At 37.2% G+C, this 19474-nt stretch overlaps 1 protein-coding gene across 1 annotated transcript; it reads left to right on the forward strand.

Moving 5' to 3' along the window:
- Window positions 1-65: 65 nt before the first annotated feature.
- Window positions 66-16206, forward strand: LOC110997193 (DNA topoisomerase 3-beta-1). Its single transcript, XM_045628763.1, has 15 exons — window positions 66-323; window positions 404-693; window positions 979-1198; window positions 5288-5534; window positions 6420-6537; window positions 8375-8457; window positions 8952-9088; window positions 9653-9840; window positions 10776-10892; window positions 11336-11491; window positions 12356-12610; window positions 13368-13555; window positions 14354-14503; window positions 15104-15284; window positions 15629-16206. Exons 1-15 carry the CDS (start codon window positions 233-235, stop codon window positions 15755-15757), a joined length of 2550 nt encoding a protein of 849 aa, XP_045484719.1. The 5' UTR covers window positions 66-232; the 3' UTR covers window positions 15758-16206.
- Window positions 16207-19474: the final 3268 nt, after the last annotated feature.

Here is a 19474-nt window from a genome sequence, read left to right on the forward strand (position 1 = left end):
GATCACTGTCAATAATGTCATTTATTTAGTTACAGATATTTGTGTCTCTCTAATAACGCGCGTTCACCGGCTGTCGACTGTCAGTTTTATCATTTAAATCGTAAATAACTAGTCAATGTGGTAGGAGTACGATATTTATGAAAGAGTAAATACTAAATATCACTCTTAAAATTTTGTTGCTTGGAAATAAACGTAAATTATTCTTTTATTATAGTATAAAAACTTACCAATCATGAAGACTGCCTTAATGGTGGCAGAAAAGCCATCTTTAGCTCAGAGTTTGGCCAATATACTTAGCAATGGAAAATGCATCACCAATAAGGGTAAATTTGGAAGTTGGAGTAACAAGTTACTTGATTGGTGTTTGTACAACAATGATTTGTAATAAAATATATGATTATAGGTTCCAATACAGCCTGCTCTGTTCATGAATGGACCGGTTTATTTAAAAATGAATCGGTAAAGTTCAAGATGACATCTGTTTGTGGACATGTAATGAGTTTAGATTTTACTGGGAAATTTAATAATTGGGACAAAGTGGACCCCATTGAGCTGTTTAGCTGCCCCACTGAAAAGAAAGAGGCAATGCCAAGGCTCCGTATGCCTGCCTTTCTAGCGCAGGAAGGCAGGGGATGTGATTATCTTATACTGTGGTTGGATTGTGATAAAGAAGGAGAAAACATTTGTTTTGAGGTAATAACATTTAGATCAAAATTGTAAAGCTATTATCAAGTTCAAAATAAATATTTGGGTCAGACCTCCTTGCACTATAGCAATTCAAACCTTGGGAATATTTTATTTATGTATACCAAACTAAAGAATTTTCACATTTTCATTAGTTTTTGATTTAATAAAACCTAATACCTCACTTCTATAACTTTTAATATACTGTAACCGCTGTGTGTATTTTTATAGTTAAGCACTTAAACAGTAAAAACAATACCACTTTCAAAATCTTGATATATAATTATTTTTCAGGTGATGAGTTGTGTTGCTCCCTATATGAAAGGTGATGTTTATTCACCTTTAGTGACATATCGTGCAAAATTTTCTGCTATTACTGACAAAGACATAAAAGCAGCAATGTTGAATCTTGTTAGACCAAATGAAAATGAATCACGAAGTGTTGATGCTAGACAGGAATTGGATTTGAGAATTGGCTGTGCCTTTACCAGGTTTCAAACTAAATATTTCCAAGGTGTCTAATCTCTTTTATGTTTAATAATATGTACCTCTAAGTAAATAATAGTAAAATATTTTATTTGTAACATCTACAGAACTTAATAATAACCTTCTTATTGAATTCTCGTTTAATAGCTTTTTTTTATTTAAGAGTCAATGGGTATAAGATAATTATGTCGCCAAATAAACTAACATTAAACTGTGTGTTGGTGATTCTGTGGCCTATCAGTCAAGTAAAGCTTACATATATCCAGTGGCACCACAGCCCTTTGGATTAGCCTTCTCTAATTTAATATATCCTTTTAACTTTCCGATCATTCTTAATCCACTATATTTATCAATCAATCAAAATATCTTTATTCATATAGGTAAACAAGTACACTTATGAACATCAAAAATTATTTGTAATTTTACATTTACTACCAGTTCGCAAGTCAAGGGCATAGAGCGGGCAAGAAGAGACCGATTCTTTACTGGGTCTCCTTGTTTGTCTTTTCTGCTGTAGTATCCACTGAGTAATGAAACTGTTGCTATTTACTTTATTTTACTTTTTTTTTTTTTTTTTTTTATAGAACAGGGGGCAAACGGGCAGGAGGCTCACCTGATGTTAAGTGTACCGCCGCCCATGGACACCCTCAATGCCAGAGGGCTCGCGAGTGCGTTGCCGGCCTTTTAAGAATTGGTACGCTCTTTTCTTGAAGGACCCTAAGTCGAATTGGTTCGGAAATACTTCAGTTGGCAGCTGGTTCCACAGAGTGGTGGTGCGCGGCAAAAACTGCCTGGAAAAACGCGCAGTTGTGGAACGGCGGACGTCGAGATGATACGGGTGGAATTTCGTATTCTGCCTCGACGTCCGATGATGAAACTCAGCTGCAGGTATTAATCCGAACAACTCCTCTGAACACTCTCCATGGTAAATGCGGTAGAAGATGCAGAGAGACCCCACATCTCTACGCAACGCCAAAGGATCAAGCCGCTTGGAGAGATTTTGGTCGTCAACGATTCGAACCGCTCTTCGTTGAATACGGTCAAGTGGAAGAAGCTGGTACTGGGGAGCACCCGCCCAAAGGTGGGAACAGTACTCCATGTGGGGCCGAATTTGCGCTTTATATAGTTGCAAGCGGTGGCCCGGAGTGAAGTACCGTCTCGCCCTGCTGAGCACACCGAGCTTTTTGGAGGCTAATTTTGCCTTTCCCTCCAAGTGACCGCGAAACTGAACGTCGTTCGATATGTCAACGCCAAGTATTCCAATGCTGGCTGTGGCTTTAAGGAGAGTGTTTTCGAAAAGAGGAGTAGCGACAAAGGGTGTTTTTTTAGCGGAAAACGCGCAAACTTGTGTCTTTTTGGGGTTAAATTGGACTAGGTTTAGTCTGCCCCAGTCAGAGACTCCACGTAGTAGGGTTTCTACTTCAGACACAAGTTTGTTCCGGTACTCATCGACATCTGCCCGAGAAATACTTGCCCGGCCAGTGTAAAGAGTGTCCCCAGTGCTGTCATCCGCATAGCAGTGAATGTTGCTAAGTTGCAACATATCATTGATATGCAGAAGAAACAGGGTCGGGGATAAAACACAGCCTTGTGGGACCCCAGCGTTCACGGGTTTAAGGTCGGAACATGCTCCGTCGATGACGACCTTGATGCTCCGATCGGCCAGAAAGCTGGAGATCCAATCGCATAATTTCTCGGGAAGCCCATAGGCTGGAAGCTTCGAGAGCAGTGCTCTGTGCCACACCCGATCGAAGGCTTTCGCTATGTCCAAACTAACCGCTAGAGCCTCCCCCTTGGACTCAATTGCCTCCGCCCATCTATGCGTAAGGTATACAAGAAGGTCACCAGCCGAACGACCACGACGAAAGCCGTACTGAGAGTCACTTATCAGCTGGTGGCCCTCCAGATACTCCAGGAGCTGGCAATTAATAATGGATTCCATTATTTTGGAGAACAAGGAGGTTATCGCTATTGGGCGATAGTTGGACGGATCGGAGCGATCGCCTTTTTTAGGGATCGGATGTATCGATGCGATCTTCCAGCACTCCGGGACAGTGCCAAGCGAGTACAGGTACCGGAAAAGGCGCGTTAAGACCGGAGCCAACTCAGGAGCACAAGTACGCAGCACAATTGGAGGAATACCATCCGGCCCGCTCGACTTATGTATGTCCAAGGAAGACAATGCTTTACGGACAGCACGTTGCCGGAATGTAACTTCCGGCATCGAAGAATTACACCGTGAAATGCTCGGTGGTGATCTCCCTCGGTCATCCAAAGTCGAGTTGGACGCGAAGAGACAGCCTAAAAGGTCGGCCTTCTCCTTCGCAGTGTGGGCCAGCGAGTCATCCTCCCTGTGCAATGGTGGAATGGAGGGCTGACAAAAATTCCCTTGGACAGCTTTGGGTAGAGACCAGAAGGCTCGAGTCCCCGAAGGGAGTTGGGCCAATCTCTCGCCAAATCTGGCAATGTGCTCTGACTTTGCTTTAGTGATTTCCCGTTTGAAGGACCTGGAGGCTGAGTTATATGCTTTTTTGAGTTCGCTGGTATTAGCATCACGAGATTTCGCCGCTTCTGCCCATGCCTTAAAGCATTCTCGCTTTCGACGCGAGGCTGTCTTGCAAGAACGCTTAAACCAGGGCTGAGACTTGCCACCGATCGGCACCGCAGAAAAAGGAATAAAGAGTTCCATTCCCTGCAGAACCACTTCGGCGACAGAGGCAGCGACGGAATCTGGAGCTTCAGACGAAAAGCAAATAGGCCCCCAAGGGTAGGACGCAAAGAAAGACCGCATCCCGTCCCAATCTGCTGACCTGTAGTGCCAAATACGGCGAAAACCCAAAAAGCGCGACCGCGAAGGGCGCGTAGATGGCACAGTACTCCGGACCACACAATGATCCGATGAACCCAATGGCGGGTCAACGGAGACTTGATAGTTCTCCGGATGCGAAGTCAGCAGAAGGTCCAACAAAGAGGGTTTATGACCGTCCACATCTGGTATTCGCGTAATCGCAGGGACCATTTGTGTCAGGTCGTAGGCTAAAGCAAAGTCGTGAATGGATCTTCCCGCGTGATCGGTGGTTTCAGAACCCAGCCAATCGGCATGGTGGGCGTTAAAATCGCCAAGTATCACGATTTCGGCGGTAGGAACCCTTTCAAGCAGGGAATCTGTAGCCATTTGGATGTGCTCGATGAGTCGGTCAGTTTCGTCATTTCCGCTATGGGACCTATACAGGCACGCATAGAATCGCGGATGGTCATCGCAGTCTATGCGGAGCCAGAGGTTAGATAGGTCCCTTCCTTCAAGCGTCCCAAGGCGACGAGAACAGATATCCTCTCTGACGTACACGCAAACTCCCGCCCGCGGCACAAATGAATGTTCCAATTTGTACCCCGGGTAGGAGAGGTAAGAAGTATCAGCCGGGGAGGATATCTGAGTCTCAGTGAGGAAGAATAAGGCCGGCTTCGCAGATTCAAGGTGAAAGTGAACCGCGCTTAGGTTTGAGTTGAGCCCCCTAACATTGGTGAAGTCCACTGTGAGCGTGGAACGGGTTGCCTTCGGCGAATTCTTCCGTTTGCCCCGAGATCGAAACCTAAAACTAGAACTGGATGTTTTGTTTAGAGCGCAGTTTTTGCCCACCCCAGAATACGAAGGGCAGCCTGTGCATCCACCACCGGATACTGATTGTTCCGATGATGGACGCCCAGAGGGGGATTCTCCACGTGTGGTACCCCCCTGGGGTAATCTTTCTTTAAACTGCACCGTCATACTCTGGGGAAGGGGGGGGGGATGGGCTCCGGGAGTCTCACTCACCGAACGAAACGCGAGTACAATAAGATAAACCTATTGCATCACTTCACGCCGGTTTTCTGTGAGACAGTGGTACTGCCCCGGTCGTGCCTGCCCATTTGGCTGAAGCCCGAAAGCAACAGCATGGCACTCCCACTAGGAAGGGGGTTGACTGATTGCACTGGTGAAATAACCTCTTTCACAGGTTATTTCACCAGTGGGCGATGGGGTCGTCAGGTCCCTACGCCTAAAAGTACTACTAACTTTTGTATAAAAATGGACAAAATGGTTTATTTAAAGAGAATACTTTTTACAACTATGAATTTTCAGGCCGTTATGGTGATTTGGATTCATCCCTTATTTCCTATGGTCCATGTCAGACACCAACCCTTGGATTCTGTGTTCAGCGTCACGATGATATTCAGACGTTTAAACCAGAGTCATACTGGGTTTTACGAGTGACAGCTTCTACAACTGAGGGTAGAGAACTCCCATTAGAGTGGAAGCGAGTACGTGTTTTTGAAAAGGATATCGCTAATATGTTCCTGGCAAGCATTAAGGAGATAAAGGAAGCTGTGTAAGTTTTTATTACTCAATATTAGTATGAGTTTAATCTGATGGTGGTAAAAGATTTTAGTTAAAGCTAACATCAAATATATTACTGAAAACTTAAAAGTGTAACACATGCAACAGAAAAGTATCTGTAAATGCCAACTGTATAGTTATCAAAACTAATTCAATATCGTAGGATATGGACAGCCCTAAAATAAAAAATAAAATATGTTTATTTCGAAACATGAGATCATCACTTCTTGGTATCACGTCATTAAATTTGAACCTGTAGGCATCCCTCATCGACAAAGAAGACAGAGGCTGTATGCCGAGAAAAACTGCCGACGTAAGAAACTCGGTACTCTTTTAAAAAAGCAAATCATCAAACAATACTTATTTTAAAACAAATATCGCGAATTAATTAGGAATTACCTGTCTAGCACTAGTCCCCAGGCCCTTTACATAATCGCTAACTTTATAGTAAGCCTTTTTACACAGCTTTTCTTTAAGACATTTCTTAAATTTATTAAAAAGCAGAGATAAAAGAGCCTCTGGGATTTTTTAAAGAAGAGTATCCCTTTTTCCATACAATAATTAGGTACTAACTTTAGACAGTCTAGTACGGGGAAATTGCAACTGTTCCGAGTATTGACATTGTGCGTGTGTTCTATTCTTGTATACTTGTATACTCACGTCAGTCAGTGAGCGAAATTTTTTAAACCGCGTAAGCATCAGAACTAAATCTCTTCGCCAATCCTTCAAATAAGTCCAACTGCCATCTTTCGATTAATGTTCTCTTTTGACTTTCTCTCAAAAGTATATATGATTCTAAGTAAGCAGGGCATTTGGACTGTCTTAATTTTTACTATTGTATTGTATTATTGAGCTAATATTATATATTATTTTTTAGAGTCGTGAACATCCAAGCAAAAGAGAAAATCAAAGCTCGGCCAGTGGCTCTAAACACAGTGGAGCTGATGAGAGTGGCCAGTGCCGGTTTGGGTATTGGACCACATAATGCTATGCAGGTGATTTCATTTGTAATACTGTTGTTACAAAAACTATGCTATTTTAGAATTTTATGCTATGCTACCAACACAATTTCACACTAATTTTACACTAGCACTTCCTCAAAGTCTTAATGCTGAATTATCTAACTTCACTCCATGCACAACACTTGAAATAACAAATATAATAAAAACACTAGACACAAATTGCAGTACTGGAATAGATGGAATCAATACTAAAACCATAAAATGCATTATCAATGACCTCTCTGAATATCTCTCGATCTGCTTTAATAAGCTGCTGCATAAAGGTGAATTTCCGGATTCTCTAAAGAAAGCCAAAGTTACTCCTATTTATAAATCAGGCAGTAAAACTGACCCCGGCAATTACAGACCAATATCCATTCTACCTTCAATTTCAAAAATATTAGAAAAAATTATTTATTTAAGACTTGATACTTACTTACAAACTAACAATTTTATTTTTAAACGCCAATATGGTTTTAGATCAAAAAGCAGCACTTTATCAGCCACAGTTGATCTTATCAGTCATATAAAGGAAAACATTGACTCTAAAAAAATGGCGCTGGGTGTCTTTATAGATTTGAAAAAAGCGTTTGATACCGTAAGCCACAATCTATTGCTTAAAAAATTAGATCGTATAGGAATAAAAGGTTGTGCGCTGAAATTATTCAAATCTTATCTATCAAACAGAACCCAGATAGTCAAAATAGGTAATGCTCAAAGCTCAGAAATACCAGTAACATGCGGCGTCCCACAAGGGTCTATACTAGGTCCACTGTTATTTTTAATATATATTAATAACATTCACGAGCTCGGTTTACATGGCCAAATCACTCTCTACGCTGATGACACCTGCTTATTTTATGTCGGTATAAATATCCAGACTATGGTTGCTTGAGCTCAGTCAGACCTAAATTCTCTATATTCTTGGTTTCAACAAAATCTGCTAACCATAAATATCTCAAAAACATCTTATGTAATATTCAGAGCAAAAAATAAAATCATTCCTATGTTTCAACCGTTAAAAGTTCAAGACGTTGAAATCACTAACAAAAAATGGGAAAAATATCTGGGTCTTAGAATAGATACATATTTAAAGTGGAACTTTCATATATCACACATAATTACCAAACTAAAATCACTTATAGGCAGATTTTGGTCAATATCAAAATGTATTCCTCAATCCGTACGTCATTTAATTTATAATTGTTTAGTCAAGCCACATTTCATATATCTAATTGAAATATGGGGTACGGCATGTAAAAACATAATTTCTAACTTACAAACACTACAAAATAAATTAATAAAATCATTATTTAGATACAATTTTTTAACACCGACTAATAAAATCTACCAAGAAACCAAAATTATGACAATTAAACAACTGTATGTATATAGCACCTGTATCTTGATAAAAAAAAATTTAAATAACTCAATCCATAGTTGCTTGTCGTTTAAAAAAATCAAATACACAACGACACGCAATAGTCGTCGAGCGAGTTTGCTTATCTTACCGAAGCCGCGTACAAATTATTTGAAGAAATCTATTAGGTATGAAGGTGTGCAATTATTTAACCAATTACCATCTCAAATTCGTAATATTGGAGTGTTTGACAAATTCAAAAAGGCATTAAAGATGCATGTTAGAATGAACATAGCTGACTAAAATTGTTACGGCTAATGGCGACGTGTATCTCGCTCGTATATAATATATACATATTAATATTAAGTTTCTCATGTAAATAAAATATTTCTGTTTTGTAATGAGAAATAAAGTTCTTTAAACATTATGTTTAGTATTCTATATTGACTTTGTTAAAATCAATTTTTCTAGGTGGCAGAGCGTCTTTATACACAAGGTTATATATCATATCCCCGTACTGAGACAACAAGCTATCCGGAAAACTTTGATTTAATGTAAGTTCTATTAAACTTATTAATCCTTAATAGCATAACACTTTAATTGGCAAATTCTATGTTCTTTTTCTGTAATCGGTGAAATATGTATTCATGTTCTTTATATATTTGTAATGCTTATGAAATGTATTTATTTCTTAAAAGGTATATTAACTCATTTTAATAAGTTAAAAAAAGAAGGTAATAATTCTTAACTCACTGTTTGGCATTGAGAGTGCCCATGGGCGGCGGTATCACTTAACATCAGATGAGCCTTCTGCCCGTTTGTCTATATGTGTGTAAATCAAAAAACTTGGCGATTCAAAAGAGTGGCGGAGAGTTTATTGCCAGTTCTTCTCTTCCGTTCTACGCCCTGATTTGAGAACTGGCAGTAAATGTAAAATTAGAAGCATTTAATGTATATTTCGTTTTTGTAGTTCATAAGTTCATAAGTGTACATTGTGTTACCTAAATGAAGAAATGATTCATTGCCTTTGATATTTTTTTATATTCAGAGGTGCTCTGCGCCTGCAACAGAATTCAAACAAGTGGGGGGCGGAAGTACGAGCGTTGATAGCGAATGGTATCAACAAACCCAAGAAAGGGAAAGATGTAGGAGACCATCCTCCAATCACGCCAATGAAACTGGCTTGTATGTATTTCTTTTTATTGATAAATTATGTATAACCATTTAGTTTTTCCTAGATATTGTGTAAGCAGTCTTGACCAAATGTTCTTGAAACAGATACAGAAATCTTAGTAAAAAAAAGGTTCAAATTGAAGTAGAAGCAGAAGTGAAATTTTGTAAGTTAATTGATATATATGATCACTCTATATGATCACTGCAATGAGCATATGATCACTCTATGTATTTGTATATCTATATTCACACTGTTTACACACTGTATACCTGCTAATAATAATATGAATTAATAAAAATATGCGTTTACTGCACAAGACGTTCTAATATGGAATATGGAACTATTAAAGGAATACATTAAACCAATAGCTTGTGTATTTTCTTGATCTCCCTTTCTCACTCTCTCTTAGTCGGTCTCAATTGCTCTCTCCCTTCGATAAAAACGCTGCACATCTTCGTGACGTTCTGTAAAAATTTTACCCTAGTACGCCAAAGTTTCACATCAAAAATTGTTCTTTTCCAAAAAAAATGCAAAGTTCTAAATCCCTAGACTTATTGAATAATTCCTACTTCTAGCTGACTCGGAGTTGGACGGCGACATGTGGCGTATATACGATTACGTGACGCGACACTTTATAGCGACTTTATCGCGCGACTGTCGCTTCTTGTCCACGGTTATAACATTCGAAGTGGGAACGGAGACATTTTCATACACGGGCAACACATTGGTCGATCCGGGATACACAGAGATTATGCATTGGCAGGTAATTAAATTAATATAATTTAGTATTAATATATAATATATAATAGTGTACGGTTCCTGGATCATCGGGGTACTTTATAATAGAGGATTTTTAGTTCGCGGATGGATTGCGTGTCTCAAATCATGACCCCATGGCCCAAATGCAACTTGCAACACTAAACGCTTGAGATAGTTCAAAAAACCGAAATTCTTAAGTGTTGGCATTGGTCGTCTCCAAATCATATTATATGTTCCTGGGTACAAGACCTCAACTCGACGGTTCGACTGCAATGTTTCTTGATTTTTCCACAAGATTGGAACCGTCTCGAAGCTAGGTAGAATACTCTAGAACGCCGTACGACAAGGACGGAGCAATGTGTGAAAGAGACAAAGAGTCGACACGGACGAAAGACGGTCTAGAATTGTGCGATCGCTACTCAGTAGCGTTCCTGCCTAGAGAATTCTTTTTGTGATTTGGGACAGTATTTTGGTTTGTAATAAATTAAATTTTTTGCGAGAAATTTCCGGATAATTTGTGTTGTCAAATTAATTATTGATTTTATTAAGAAATAAACCCTTGAAGAGATCTACGGCATTTTCTAACCGTAATATATATATATATAGCTCGTAACAATATATAAAAAATGATTGAATATTACTTACTGTTTATTTATCGAATTAAGGCATCACATTTTACTCACGAAGATTTATCTTGGTTTTATAAGCTATCAATCAGTATAGTGCAAAGTAGAGGAGAGCCAATCATCACAATGGATTTTGGCTTCTGATGGAAGATTCACGCCGGGACCAATACGCGTCGGTTTTGGATGTACGATCTTCTATTAACCGAGTTTATTTATTGCCTTCAATATCCATTTTACAATCCGCGGGTAGTTTCCAATTCATGCTTCAAAAGTGTTTTATAAGAAGGTTATTGTTTGTTTAAATCTCCCGTAGGCGTTCGGTAAAGATGAATTCGTGCCTACCCTCAATGTGGGCGACGAGTTGCGTGCCCACGAACACAGATTGGTCGAATGCCAGACCTCGCCGCCTGACTACCTCACTGAAGCCGAGGTATTTATATTATACTTTTGAAATCATTTTTTGATAATTTTTTGTATGAAATTATTGTTGTGTAGAATTTTTGACTTGGTTTTGAAGGATGTACCTGGGTTTTAAGATTAAATCACTTTTTGACATGTGTCAATGTCAAACAAATTAACGTATGCACATGACATTTGCTCACGATACCATTTTTATACTAACTCGTTAGTGGGTCACGTGATTTTGTCTCAATAGTAAGGAAAGATTTTATGTAGATTTGATATATGTGTGTGCATTATAACATATTATTTTTAATTGTCAAACGCATTATTTTGTATTATATTGATAGTTTAAAATTACTGCCATGTTTGAAAAAGTCAAAACCAAAACTTTAAAATACAAATATTGGTTTTTGTGTCGGTTAAGATGCTGAAATAATTTTTGGAATAAAATTATTAAAAAAAACTTTCCAGTTAATCACATTAATGGAAAAACACGGTATTGGAACAGACGCATCCATCCCGGTACACATAAATAATATTTGCCAAAGGAATTACGTAAATGTGGGGAGTGGACGGCGATTGGTCCCAACTAGTTTGGGCGTGGTTTTGGTGCATGGCTATCAGAAGGTTGGTTATTTTATAATATTTACTTACCTTAGTAATATTTTTTCTAACAGACATCAACTAGTCTTTCAAAAAAAGAGCGTATAAATTATTAAAAGACCGGCAACGCACTCGCAGTCTCTCAGGCATTGTGTATCCATATCGGAGGGTATTGATTGATAAAATTGTGGTACAACGATAGTTCGCATATTCAACCGCACATAATGACGTGAAAATTCGTCTTAAAAGGAATTTAACATAGAAGATATACATTCACTACGAATCATAACAAATCTTATATTATTTGTAGTGGCAAAATAACACATTATTAAAACATATTTTTATGCAATCAAATTAATACAATTTATAATATATATATGTTTATATTTCTATCATTTAATTCTTTTAAAGTGTTTTGCCAGAAACTCTTCCTAATCCCGCCATTCCTGTCTGAACTATGCCAGGCCTGTACCACTTGCTATTTTCTTTATCTGGTCTATCCACCTTCCAAATTGTCTTTCTCTTTTGCGTCTATACCTTGGGAACCAGTTTAATACTTGCTCTACTTTCATATTCCTCTAGCCATATGCCCCGCCCATTTCTGATTATTTATTTTCATTGTGACATCTGCTACCTTAGTTTTTTTTTTAATAGAACAGGGGGCATTTTTTTTCTTAATCATACATCTTTATATCGATCTTTGAGTCACCTGTAGTTTTGTATGCTAAGGTTTAGCGCCCGCCCAATTTGAGATCCATATTAAGACACACGTATTGAAAATCTTCCTTTGAATTGTGCTCGTTTTCTCTTTTTTGACGACATAAGGGCCCAAAAGATCACATATCCTGAAGATTCTTCACAAAAACTATCTTTAAGTAAATATTTCAGATTGACCCACAACTCGTTCTACCAACTATGCGTTCCGCGGTCGAAGAACAGCTAAACCTCATTGCCGTTGGACGAGCGGATTTCCACGCCGTACTCTCCCACACGACTGAGATATTTAGAAGGAAATTCCAGTATTTCGTGCGGAGTATGGAAGCCATGGACCAGCTGTTCGAAGTCAGCTTCTCCTCGTTGAAAACGAGCGGGAAGGCGCTGTCGAGATGCGGCAAATGTCGGCGTTATATGAGATATATTCAGGTAAAGATTTTTGGGACGTATATGTATTTAGATGTATAGACTATAGAGTTTCGATGTTTCAATTGGTTTGTGACGTTTTAATGTTGCAATTTTATGGCTATAATGTTGTGATGTCTGTTAGTATATAAGTCATTGCTTGTGACGGCGTCCATGCGTCGGGTTGTCTCTCTCCCTTAAATATGGTGAAGAAGCCGCTGACCATGCGTCATACTCGTGAACGGGTGCTATTTGTGGTGACTAGTCGTACTTGAATTCGGCGGTGATATTAGTTGGTTCTACTATGTATTTGTGTGTTGTTCCCACGAGTATGTAAGTGCGTGCTCCTATTTCACCATGCCTCCTGCTGACAGAGGACAAATCTTTGTTTTTAATTTATTTTATTATTCTTTATTACTTAAGATGTCATATGGAACATGGTGTAATGGTTGCAGCTCCTTACACACGTTGTGTAACAGAATAAACTTGGCGAATAAAAAGAGTGGTGGAGAGTTCTTCTCTTCCGTTCTACGCCCTTGATTTGAGAACTGGCAATAAATGTAAAATTAGAAGTATTCATTGTATATTTCTTTTTTGACGTTCATAAGTGTACATTGTGTTACCTACATGAATAAATGATATTTAATTTGAATTTGAGTTACTAAGTTAAGTTAATTACTTAAAAACTGTGTCCAGTCCAGAAACTGTGTGTGGTGGTATCACAGATATCGTTTTTAATTTCATATTATGTTTACAATAAATAACTATTTTGAATTTTTAGGCCAAACCAATCCGACTCCATTGTTCGCATTGCGACGACACGTATACGTTGCCCCAAACGGGCAGCGTACGTATTTACCGCGAACTCAAATGCCCCCTGGATGAGTTCGAGTTGCTCTCGTGGTCCTCGGGCTCCAAGGGAAAGAGCTTCCCGCTTTGCCCCTACTGCTACAACCATCCGCCATTTAGGTGAGTTAAATAACAGTACCTGGATGGCCGAGCTTTGCTCGGTATTTTTATTTTTTTATAAATTGTGTTTTTGGAAATTTTATATAAGTACGAATTACATACTAATAAAATGATGAAATATGAACAATATAGATTATATATGCTGGAATAGCTTTAGTGTTGTTGTGTCGTTAAAGCAATTTAAAAAAAAAGTATTATTATTCGCCGATAGATGTCAGGAAGATTCATTTTTCAGTTTAAATTGGGACTACTCAAACACCACCTTTTTGTTATGTTCTATCATTTATTCCTAGCTAGATCGATTTATCGCCCCCGAAACCCCCCGTATGCTAAATTTCATGAAAATCGTTGGAGCCGATCCAGAGATTCCAATTATATACAGAGAGAATTGCTCGTTTAAAGATATAAGATTCATAAAAATAACATTCATAAAAATATCCATTATTTGTCAAGATTTTTAAATCAATTTCAGATTATTTGTTATTGACAGAAGCTATACACATCGATAAAACTGCCTTGTCTATGACCTACTATTGGAAACACGAAAATATCAAGTATAATGCAAAGTTATATCACCATAGATTATATCGTGTGTGACCATGTGCTGGATCGTTAGATATTGTCATAACATTTGAATAATAATTTTCATCAAAATGGTCCAGAATGTTTTAGCTTATTAAAAAAGTTTGATCGAATGTCGGATCCGCTAGTATCATATATAATAATTAGATTTGTCCGTTTAATTAATAATGATTTCTAATTATGTAAGTTTTCTCATTGTATTAATAACAAAATTAGGGACATGAAGAAAGGCTTCGGCTGCAACTCGTGTACGCACCCAACGTGCTCGTACGGAGTCAACTCAACGGGCGTGTCCGGATGCATCGATTGTGATGGAGTTCTTGTTCTGGACCCATCTTCTCCGAGGTGGAAGCTCACTTGTAACCGGTGAGTTATATATCATTAAAAGATTTTGTTTAGCACTTGCTATGTTTAAATATCTTGTTTATAAAATTCTCATGTCGCGGTGTTTGTGGTTAAACTCCTCCGAAACGACTTTCCCGATTCTCATGAAATTTTGTGTACATATTGGGTAGGTCTGAGAATCGGACATCTATTTTTGATCCCCCTAAATGTTAAGGGTAATCCTCCCCTATTTCTTTTTTATTTTAAATAAAAAAATTTTTTATTTAAATTATTTATTATTAATATCTCATTAAGGAGAAACGAAGTTCGCGGGGGCAGCTAGTGTATACATATATGAATTTGTAATGGTGTTTAATTTATCTCAACTTTTTTGTTTGCAAAAACAAGGTTTTTAGTTGATTAAATTTGCCTTGTTCTATTACGAAAATATGCATATAAACACCTTATACCTGTATTTTAAAGAAATACAACGTATAATGTTTGAATTTTAATCAACATTTTTGTATAATATCATTAAACACGAAGGAAGTTGATTACCTATTGCCTATTGATTGACAAATGATCAAAACCACTATGTAGGTATATGTAATTAAATGTTAAATTGTAAATAAATATTACCAGATGTGACGTAATAATAAACGTGTTCGATGACGCGTCGCGCGTGATCGTGAGCGACCAGCAATGCCCGGATTGTGGGGCTCAGCAGGTCACGGTGGAATATCGGCCAGAGAGGACCAAACTGCCCGCAGCCCTCACGGAGATGACGGCCTGTCTCTACTGCGAACCCACTTTTACTGCATTGGTAAGGATTCTGTTTTGGTGAAACATTTACGCCCAAACCCAATATCCTATCTTAAGAAATTTTTGACCATCTGAGATAAACTTGTTAATCTAAATTCTAAATATTGATAAAAGTGTGCCAATAACCTTATTATCTTAAGATTTTAACTTACACCAGTTTTTAAAATAATTAAAAAGCTATTCAAATCAATATCTTAATATAACATTAGATTCCGAGAAATTTGTAGGCAAACATAAATTTACGAATTGAGCTCACTTGCATGGATGCCTGAATACACTTATAACTTTCTTTTTTGAAGTCGATTAATATCAAAAATTCATAATGCACGGTGAAAATAAATTCAGGTGGAAAAACATCGCGCGGTGACGCAGCGAGGGGGCGGGGCCCGTGGGCGTGGCCGACAACGCAACAACAAACATCGGAACAAGCAGCCCAAGGACAAGATGGCGCAACTCGCCGCTTATTTCGTGTGAATTGTGAGCTCAAGCTAACATTTATAAACAATAACCCTCTTAAAATCTGTTTTTAAGTGCTCGTCTCTTTCCATCACAGTGGAAGCAGATTTGCTAGAAAGAGACGGAAGAGTAATTTAGTATTAACTTATTAATTACCCAATATAGAGATAAGCTGTTGCCACATCGGTGGAAGTTTATCTGTATAATCTAAATTATGATATACAGGGTGTCCCATTAAACCAAGTCAGGTCGAAATCGCGTGATGGTAGTGGTTAACCCCAGAAAATTTGTCGTAATCTAGTCCTAATTCCAAATTGGTAATTTTTATTTTCTGGTTTCCACCTGATTCCGGTTTGACGTATCTTTGAACACCTGTATATTTGTGAAATAAATGAACTTCTCAACAGTATCTTAACATAGATGTAAGGTTTTATGTATCAATTTACATAATAAATGTATTAATATAATATTTGTTTTAATATGCCCTTTAAATACAATCTGTATCATAATTTATCAAGGATAAAATGTTAGGATTCAAAGATTTTAACGATATGCTAAATTTGAATTAACTGACTAGCCGTTTGGTCATAATAATTTTCAATAATTCTAACTACGAATAACAATTTATGTAGTAGAAATGTCGCAGTAAGATATATAAATCAGAGAGTAAATTGACTCTGTAGGCAGTTTATTAAAGATCGATATTCAATTAAGTCGCTAAAGTTCGGTCAGACAAGTGACTGAACGAAACTTTTTCTACAAACATAAAAAAAACGCCAAAAAATATAACTTATATATAACATACATAAGTGCACACACTTTTGTACGTGAGATCAAATTATATTTAACAAGATATCCACAGATCGCCAGGCTAGTGGACTGACATGTGTGTTTAAACTTATGTCTGATATCTTTACATATCTTTAAAATTGTCTCATAGTTTTAATGGTTCCCAAGTCTGATTAAATAAAAATATTACCACAAACAACCCTCAGTTGTTCGTTCCCAATCGATGCGTCTCTCAAAAGTCATCGTTTTCTAGCCACGGAAAGCTATTTAATAGGTATGTTAGCGAACTTCATCAACGATGTTAAATACTTCAGTGAGATTAATCCGGGTACGCGATGAAGATCTGAATGATGAACATAGTGTTGCCCAAATGCAAGACCAAGACGAGACTTAGACCAGTCTTGGTATTGGTCTTGCGTCAATACACCTGGTCTTGATCTTGGTATTGGTATTGCGCTCTCAGTCTTGGTCTTGGTCTTGATCTTGCAGCAAGAGTCTCGCAAGTCTCGCAAGACTTGTAAATACCTATTAGCCTATTGCTATTTGTTCGTCACTCATGTCAAATTGTAAACATTCACTCCGAAAGCAATAAGAATTTAGAGTACCTAGCTAGGTAAATGGGCGAGAATAATAAATTAGAAAGACTCGAAGCGAAACTCAATTAGAAATGACTGAAATTGAAATAAAAACTCATATTTATAAGCACACAAACCGAAGACCGACAAAGAAAAATGCGGCATTCTTTGATAGATAGAATAAATCTTTGAAAGATTAAAAAACAGAAGTATCAGAATCAAAATCAAATAGGTTTTGTGCCTACGCAAAAATAAAGTGTAGATAATTATGCAAATAATATTGTTTATTATGTTCCTTTTTTATTGGAACTATACGTTGCCTGCTATTTTTATGGAGGTTACTAGCTACTAGAGTAGATACGATAGAAGTTGATAAACCGACACTGCAAATCTCGATTTTTGGAAATGTGTGATTTTAAAACCAAATGCGTAAAGCAATATGACCTCGCTCATATTTGGAGTTTTTCCACGTTTCAAATTTGTTTAAATCACCCACTATCGAGACAGCGTGTCAAATGCTGTGATACACTTGTTGCAAACCGCGGCGTCTTTGTTCGTAAATTATCAAATATGTAGGTATATAATACACCGACCGACCAACAGTTTATTCGCAGAACGTCACATTTTCCCAATCAACCTTGAACCTTATTTCTCTAGTGCTAAAGTTGAAAATTTGATAAAGCCCAAATCTCAGTTTGTCCTAACTGCAAGACGCAAGAGTATTGCAGGCTTAAGTATTGTCTTGCTCAAGTCTTGCAGGCTTCAGTCTTGGTATTGGTCTTGCTACGATAAGGTGGTCTTGGTATTGGTATTGGTCTTGCAAAAATGCAAGAACAAGACCAAGACCGATTTTGGGCAACACTAGATGAACATCTAAAATAAAAAAACACTTTAATTGATAATGGTGTACACTGTATTCTTACTAATGCAGATGTTTTTATGGCTGGATAGCCAACTACGTCCACACCTTTTGTCTGTAATTTTATATAGGGTTCACCATCTGGGTTGACACTCGCATAGATAGCCTCTAAGGAAGTGATTCCCGTGGAATGCACGCCCATGCCCACATGGAGGCAGTTTGATTTTTGTTACGGAGTAAATATCGAAATCAGCTGGGTATAGCACAACGAAGAGACTTGAAACTGGAGCTAACCAAATATAAAATCTATGTTCAGCAAGCATCAATCCCAAGGATCTCAATAAATTAATATATTTATTTATTTATTAAGTCTACAACATCATACATCTAATCTACTGATAATTTTATAAAATCATCTATCTAATATGTACGACAATATCTGTAAACATAAGTTTTGCAAGGAATAAAAAAATACAATTAAAAAATATACAAGATATGACAAATACACAATAAAATAAAATAAAATTACCAAGAATTTTGGTACTTAAAAGAGGAAAAAAAATCATCAGCAAAACAGAGAATTAGGTTCGAGAAAGGCACCCAATAATGCTTTCTCTAAAACCGATCAGCCCACTACCGAATGTATCAAGCTCCGGATTAGCAATAATATAGAAAAATTATTAATAAAATTTACGGAATTTGTATTCCAGTTTTTCATTATGTTTTGAAATTTAACTTAGTTCGTTAACAATTTAACAGTGATTTCTTCGTAAAACCTATCATTTAGTTGCTCTTAAGTTCAACAATTCATTTAATATTTAATTTAGGTATGTTACATGGGGATGCATAAGATTTTTAGGTTGGCCAAGAATGGGCAGTACTCGCTGTAATGAAACGTAATTTAAAGTAGACTGCAGCCAATATGAAATGGTAATAAAACTTCAAATGTATTTAAATCTTCATTTTATTGTGAATTTTGTCACCTAATATTATACAGATATAGTATAATAAGCTTACAATTTATTACTGTATATTCAAACGAAAGTTCGTTTTGAGTCGAACTATTCTATTGTATATGAGAGATAGCATTACATTGTGAGGAAAATTTTATTTAAAATTCAAACTGTGCATATACATGGATTTAAATTAAAATATCACAATATTTTCGATAATAATGTAATTCTATGAAGGATGTGAGCTATAACTAAATTATCTATCTATTGATGCATTTCGTTACTTAAGAAGAGATAGTTCTAAAAGACCTCGTAGCTACGAGCCAATAAAATCATTTGACGCTCGTAGCAATGTCTACGACTCGTAGCACGTAGCACTGACGATAATTATTATGATTTACGATGTATATGAAATCCACGCGTAATTTTAATTCAGACCTATGCAATCATCGGGTTCCACATTACAACCAATATTGGTTCTCTTTCGTGGTATTAATGGTACCAAAATAAATACACACAATCTAAATAACATTTTTAAGCATTGTCTTACATACACATT

The sequence above is a fragment of the Pieris rapae genome, chromosome 6 (assembly GCF_905147795.1).
Source record: "Pieris rapae chromosome 6, ilPieRapa1.1, whole genome shotgun sequence".
NCBI lineage: Eukaryota > Metazoa > Arthropoda > Insecta > Lepidoptera > Pieridae > Pieris > Pieris rapae.